The sequence below is a fragment of the Eptatretus burgeri genome, chromosome 8, assembly GCF_056783735.1.
Source record: "Eptatretus burgeri isolate ZD-2024b chromosome 8, Ebu_testis_v1, whole genome shotgun sequence".
Classification (NCBI taxonomy): domain Eukaryota; kingdom Metazoa; phylum Chordata; class Myxini; order Myxiniformes; family Myxinidae; genus Eptatretus; species Eptatretus burgeri.
This window is the reverse complement of record NC_140968.1, coordinates 92,672,311-92,679,810: the sequence shown is the minus strand read 5'-3', so window position 1 is coordinate 92,679,810 and position 7,500 is coordinate 92,672,311. Positions and strand designations below refer to the sequence as shown.

At 43.4% G+C, this 7,500-nt stretch overlaps 2 protein-coding genes across 3 annotated transcripts in view; both read left to right on the top strand.

The window, feature by feature from the left end:
- LOC147022285 (uncharacterized) overlaps positions 1-515 on the top strand; it is a 10,260-nt gene extending 9,745 nt beyond the window's left edge. The window contains exon 3 of the mRNA XM_085890515.1: positions 164-515. Within this exon, the coding sequence (XP_085746641.1) occupies positions 164-336 (173 nt within the window). The 3' untranslated portion in view covers positions 337-515. The remainder of the gene's footprint in view (positions 1-163) is intronic.
- Positions 516-2,729: 2,214 nt separating this feature from the next.
- USH1G (USH1 protein network component sans) overlaps positions 2,730-7,500 on the top strand; it is a 37,263-nt gene continuing 32,492 nt past the window's right edge. Inside the window, exon 1 of one of the 2 annotated variants that reach the window (XM_085890513.1) lies at positions 2,730-3,143. In XM_085890513.1, the coding sequence (XP_085746639.1) occupies positions 2,980-3,143 (164 nt within the window). In that variant the 5' untranslated portion in view covers positions 2,730-2,979. Of the gene's footprint in view, positions 3,144-3,464; positions 3,671-7,500 lie in introns of those variants that run through there. The other variant, XM_085890514.1, reaches the window with a different exon arrangement.

Here is a 7,500-nt window from a genome sequence, read left to right as displayed (position 1 = left end):
GTCAAGGAGCTTATTGGTTACAAACAAACAGACAGACAGACAGACAGAAGGACGGCCATTTATATAGTAGATGTACAGACAAAGGAATTACTTGGATGTGATGTTATTGTTTCGTGCATAACTTGGGTTTACCGTTTCTCATCCTTTCCCCTGACCTCTTCAGCTCTCCTGACAATTTGTTCCATGGGGGCATTTGTCTCCTACTGCGTGAGCATTTTCAACAGTTTCAGATCCGGGGCTGGGTTCTTCGTGACAGCAGCTGGCATGATCCTGACAATAAGTGGCACAAGTGTGGCTGGAGGTTTGGTAATAATGGAAAACAAGGAGAGTGAGTGAGAGTGTGACACTGCCCGAATGCATTAATACATCCATGCTCTACCGACCATGAGATGGATGCTTGATTTGGAAAGTGTGCCACCTCATCCACCATGAGCTTGAATATTAATCATCATTCATGGCGATTGTGACATTTCACAGAAAAGCAAACAAAATATTAAAGTTTGTTTGATATCCTCTTTGTGTAGTTTGTTGTTTTGCATTCATTTGATTCAGCTTTTCGAGATGTAATGACTTCAAAAGGCAATGCAATGAAAATGGCCTCAAGGAAGAGGTCATTTAATTAGATTAGTTTGCTATCTCCTTGCTGTGGCTTCATTAGCTGTCGTGTGAAGTCCATTAGATGTGAGGTGATTGATTGGGGGCGATTTAGGAGTGATTTAGGGTGATTCTTTGAGATGTGAGATCGTTGATGAGGTGTGATTTAGGAGTGATTTTGGGTGATTGTTGGAGATGTGAGATTATTGATTGGGATTGATTTGGGGTGATTGTTGTTGATGTGAGATGATTGATTGGGTGTGATTTAGGAGTGATTTTGGGTGATTGTTGGAGATGTGAGATGATTTATTGGGAGTGATTTGGGGTGATTGTTGTTTATGTGAGTTGATTGATTGTGAGTGATTTGGGGTGATTGTTGTAGAAGTGAGCTTATTGATTGGGAGTGATTTGGGGAGATTGTTATTGATGTGAGGTGATTAATTGGGGGCGATTTAGGAATGATTGTTGTTGATGTGAGGCGATTGATTGGAGGCGATTTAGGAGTGATTTGGGGTGATTGTTGTAGATGTGAGATTATTGATTGTGAGTGATTTGGGGTGATGGTTGTAGATGTGAGATGATGATTGGGAGTGATTTGGGGTGATTTTTGTTGATGTGAGGTGATTGATTGGGGGCGATTTAGGAGTGATTGTTGTTGATGTGAGGCGATTGATTGGAGGCGATTTAGGAGTGATTTGGGGTGATTGCTGTAGATGTGAGAGTATTGATTGTGAGTGATTTGGGGTGATTGTTGTAGATGTGAGATGATGATTGGGAGTGATTTGGGGTGATAGTTGTTGATGTGAGGTGATTGATTGGGTGTGATTTAGGAGTGATTTGGGGTGATTGTTGTAGATGTGAGATTATTGATTGGGAATGATTTAGGAGCGATTTGGGGTGATTGTTGTAGATGTGAGATTATTGATTGGGAATGATTTCGGAGATATTTGGGGTGATTGTTGTAGATGTGAGATTATTGATTGGGAATGATTTCGGAGATATTTGGGGTGTTTGTTGTAGATGTGAGTTTATTGATTGGGAATGATTTAGAAGTGATTTGGGGTGGTTGTTGTAGAAGTGAGATGATTGATTGGGGTCGATTTCGGAGTGATTTGGGGTGATTGCTGTAGATGTGAGATGATTGATTGGGGTCGATTTAGGAGTGATTTGGGGTGATTGCTGTAGATGTGAGAGTATTGATTGTGAGTGATTTGGGGTGATTGTTGTAGATGTGAGATGATGATTGGGAGTGATTTGGGGTGATTGTTGTTGATGTGAGGTTATTGATTGGGTGTGATTTAGGAGTGATTTGGGGTGATTGTTGTAGATGTGAGATTATTGATTGGAAATGATTTAGGAGCGATTTGGGGTGATTGTTGTAGATGTGAGATTATTGATTGGGAATGATTTCGGAGTTATTTGGGGTGATTGTTGTAGATGTGAGATTATTGATTGGGAATGATTTAGAAGTGATTTGGGGTGATTGTTGTAGATGTGAGATGATTGATTGGGAGTGATGTGAGGTGATTGATTGGGGGCGATTTAGGAGTGATTTGGGGTGATTGTTGGAGATGTGAGATGATTGGGGGTGATTTGGGATTGTTGTGACTGCCATTGTTCGATTAAATATTTCCAAAAAACTTGGTGGAAAAAGATCCGTTTAAATTTTTAGGTCGAAAAGGCAAAATATAATCATTATTTATTTCGTTTTGTAAAGCGATTGGAGGCGATAAAGGAGTTATTGATTAACATTTTAGAAATTTGTAGGATCTTCCTTCCAGGAGAGAATTCATTGATTACAGGTGACGTATTTCAGGTCCTGAACGTAAATTATAATCACGAGTATTGAAAGGGTTTAACCTGTAAACTATAATCTCGGTGGATATATTATGATTGTCAGAAGTGAAAGAGAGATTGAATGAATGAAATTCGTTTGTAAATACCAATCATGAGTGGAGTGAAAACACAAAATATTCAATTGTAGTCATAAACATCCATCCAAAGAAAAGTTTGCCGAATGAGTGTGCAGAGCACAGTCTGAGATGATTTATTCGTGTGACGTCAGATTGCAATGAAAGGTCTCGGGTTTCAACGAGAGGACACCCTCCTCGTACCTCGACCCTCCACCCCAGGAAGCGGCACCGGCTGACGGTCCGGAGGGGAGCGCGACCGGTCCACATAGATCCCCACCTGGGGCGCGACCGGTCCGGATAGATCCCCACCTGGGGTGCGACCGGTCCGGATAGATCCCCACCTGGGGCACGACCGATCCGGATAGACCCACCTGGGGTGCGACCGGTCCGGATAGATCCCCACCTGGGGCACGACCGATCCGGATAGACCCACCTGGGGCACGACCGGTCCAGACCGAGCAAGCGGAGCGCCATGAATGACCGCTATCACAAAGCGGCTCGAGATGGTTTCCTGGATGCGCTCAAGGAGGCCTCCAAAAGGGAGCTGAACGCACCCGACGAGGACGGAATGACCCCGACGCTTTGGGCCTCGTATCATGGGAACCTGGAGGCGCTCAGGGTGATCGTGAGCCGCGGGTAAGGTGATCTCACGGTGAGCGCGTTTGTTATGATGAGAAAACGTGCGCGAACGTACAGTCATACTTCAGGTTACCCGGTGGTGAGAAATTCATGGCGGTCTTACATCAATCATGATCGCAAACCGAGGGAGCACTTCTGCTTTCCTCTTGGGTTTCCAGCACCTGTATGTTGGTTGCATCATTTATGAAGTCGCAGCATTGCCGCTAATGCAGACTGCAGAGACCCCCCCCCCCCACTCCCCCTTAAATAATGGCTTCAAATGATCTGCTGAATTTCCAGAGTATTAGATCGTGAATTCGTCACGGCACCTCCACGGCACGTGCGGTCCTCACTGATGCAGCACCCTGCCGGTGAAGCACCAGAGTGGAGGTTTATAGTTTGGTCGGGAATCGAACCAGAATCCACGATGTCTGGTCCATCGTTCCGACCCAACTGATCACCCCGATGATTCATCTTTCCATCAACGTCTTGAGAAATGAAACCACCGTTTGACCTGAAACTGCGGTTTCATCGCCCGCTCATTGGTAACGCAAACCTTGGGGAAACAAATGGTGAAACACTTGTTGTGTTACATCCTGATGTCTTGTGAGGTAACCATGACCATAACAAGCAGATTACACAGTTATGCTCTGCTGAAGTATCTATTTATTAAAAAAAAAAAATTTGGGTTTATTTGTTGCGAAAATTGAAGATTTTTCAAGCATATTGGTTGGTCTTGTGTGCTATTCTGTCTGTCTCTCTGTCTGTCTGTCTGTCTGTCTGTCTGTCTGTCTGTCTGTCTGTCTGTCTGTTTGTATGTTTATTTGTATCTCAATCGTCCACATATCACAATTTTAAACCGATCTTCACAAAACTTCACCACGTGGTAGAATTCGTAATATGCAAGACGCCTATTGTTTTTGAGGTCAAAAGGTCTACATAGGCCAAAGGTCAACAACTTTGTCAAATTTCTAAAATCCTCAATTTTCACCCGATTGACAACAAATTTAAAGAGGATTTGCATATCAGGTCACTGAGTTCAACGAACAAGTATGTTTGAGGTCAACATTGGCCAAAAAGTCAACAAAGGCCAAAAAGTTCACATTGGCCAAATTTCCAAAATTGTCAATTTTCATCCGATTGACTTGAAATCTGAAAATAATTTGCATATTTGGTCATTTAAATTCACCCACAAATTATTTTTAAGGTAAAATTTGTTTTATGGATTTTGTAAGTATCGTACAATGCAAGAACTCTTTCTTGTTTGTTTGTTTGATTGTGAGTTTGTTTAAAGCCTTCTGGGTCACTGCAATTTCATGTGAGCAAGTTGAGTCTCGGGGTCTTATTCTTGCTCACTCTAGGCAGGTTGGTGGCCTTGCAGTTTGTTGTTTTTTGGACTGGTCTATTGTGGTCTTGCTCCTCCTGCCCTCTCACCTTTCCCCCAGCCTTTACCCCTACAGGTCAATTGAGTTCAACCAGAAACCCTTTCCTTGTTACCCAACCCCAATCTAAACTCAACGTTCACCTCCATTCTTTCACCCACCTCTTCTCTCACATGTAGAACTGTCTTTCCGAGTGTGTTGCTTCAAGCTCTTCCTGATGAGATAACAAGTCTTCTGCTCTCCATCACCTCATGGTCTTCCCCTTTCCATGACTCAACTGTACAACACCCACTGAGACCCTGTTCTCACCCTTCTCTTGCAATTCCTCTCCTTGTGCCTTTGGTGAATCTGTATGTTATCTCACTATCACATTACCTGCATGGTGATTGCATACCCCCCTACCCCCTACACATACACACACATACATACACACACAATTAAATTTTCACTGTGAGTAAACTTGCACATGCAATTCTAACAACTCAACAAAATATCCCAGGCCTCCCACTCTCAACTCTATCCCATCTTTGCCCCTCCAACCCCGCCCCTCCCCAACCCGAAAGCCTCAACCTCCCGCTCATAATAGCAAACGGGCATTCCCACGCTGAAACAGCAGAATATGTAACGTTTTCTGCTCCCCTATCATGCTATCACTGAATTCACAGAAACCCATCACAATTTTAAGAGAAAATAGTGGGAAATAATAGCAAAACTGCGTTAACCTCCGCAGTAAAAGCGCTGCTTGATAGAAAAGGTTCTAAAGTGTAAATTCTAAAGTTCTAAATGGTTCTGAAGGGTAAATACAGAAATTGTGGGTGAAGTTAGGTAAACTGCCCAACCAATATGTGGAACTGCCCATCTCACACATGTGGACACACAGCTGAATGCATATATGCTCCTTTTATGTATATATTGTTACAGTGTCAGGATTCGAACCAGGGTCCAGTTGTACTCTTAACCGCCAGAGTAACGGTCGCGGGTCTTCAACAATTGATGTGCTGCCAAGCCGGTAGGGGACGGGGGACCACAGAGTCTGGTTCCGATGGATGGATACAGAGAATAACTATTGAAATGGAATTGGTTTGATTCCCTTTGCACAGCATCCCAGCGAACACAACCATGTTGTGACATCTTAAAACATTATGCCACAATGGGATCAGGATTCGAACCCAGAAAAAAACAACAACTCCAAAACATTGTGAAAACATTTGGAATGTTTTTTCAAAACATCATGAAAACGTAATTGAATAACATTTATAACATTTTTAGCTCATTTGGACTTTTGGCAGGTGAGCTGATGTGATCGAGTAGTGTCCATAGGTGAGTGAATGAGTGTCAATCAGTTAGTCCCTCATTAAACACTTCGGCAATTATCACTTGAACCAAACACACGATTTTGATGAAAGTTGGCCACAAGCTTCAAATCTGATGCCAAACGAAGGTGCATAAGGTGCATTGACCGCATCAAAATCAGCGCTTATTCCGGGGTTCTAAAGGTGGGGGGGGGTTAGAGGGGGTTGACCACCCAAAATAAGTATTTGCTTTCTTCTCTGAAACTACGCACACAATTTTGATGAAACATGACCACAACTTTCATCACCCGTGACGTACCAAAGTTTGCTCACAGTATTAAAAAAAATATCAGCGTCAGCATCGAAGGAGGCTTTCGGGGGGGGCGAGGGGGGGTGTTGAGTGACTGTTGCTCCTGATTCAGATGAGTTTTAGGACACACGGTCCTATTCTTAAATGTTATTATATTACAAATTAACATCGCAGAAGTCACAATGTTTTTAAACGTTTTGCGCATACAATGCTTTCTGATAATGGTTTCTGGTTTAAAAAAAAACACCTAACAATATAACCTTTTCCGAATGTGAAAATGTTTCGTGATTGATCTCACAAGCCAAGTTCCGCCTCTCTCCTCACCGAAGAGGGTACCTGAGATGTGATGCTGTGTTACAGTAATTTTCAGGTGAATTGGCCCATACCAGGGGTTTGGAAACATATTCGGAACAAATAGACTCGTCCAGCATTTATATATGATGCAGAAATTGTTTGTTTGTTTGTATGTATGTACTAGTGGGGTGTGCTGACACATTGTGTAAGCATGTGGACCATGCTTCCCCATTGTCTCGAGTTTCTCATCTCCATTTGTGTGATGTGATTGCTGTGACCCCCTATGTGATTGCCCCCTGTGATATTTTCCTATGTTTTTGCATTTACAAGACTTGCGATAAAAAGGAATCACGTCCTTAAAACACCAAAAACCGAGCCAATTATTCCAAGCAGGCAAAAACCCCGCCTACAGGAATGACAACTAACAAACCACGCCCCTGGGGTGGATGATGGTTGGGCGTGACATCAGAAGGTTCAGGGTCGAGGAGAGTTGTGTGAGGCACGCGATTGGAGGCAAGAGGATGTAGCTCGCTGGCTTCCCCTCAACAGGGTGAAGAAGGCTGCATGATTCTTATGTTCATGCTGATGCAAATTTGTTCGCTAGCTGGAGCAAAATGCGAGTCATTGACTGTTCGGCTGAGTCATGAAGCATGTATGTTTCGGAGGAGGGAAGAAGACCGCGTCTCATGGCCTTATCATGGGGCCTCAGAAATCGTCATGTCATATGGCCGATGAGGAAGGTGGGAAATCGTGGTGAATGGACTTGGTGCAACAGAGAAATGGTCGACATATTCACTCTTGAAAGAAGCTGCATGGCAGTTTCTGATCCCTGGCATTGAATACCGCCACACAAATACCTCACGTCATTTTCTCACTGAGAAAGCGGCTTGGCGTCATTTTGCAAGCTTTACATGCAGGACGACATGGTTCGATCATCAAGTTCTTAAAGACCATCTCTGGATAAAGTTAAGTGCAAGAATATAGAGCGGGATTTTTCTTTTATTTTACCTTTCCCCTTGTCCGTTCTGCTTACTGTGTGTAAAGGTGCCTCGACTGCAGGCTGTAGATTACCTCACGTTTCATGACCTCATGCTTCG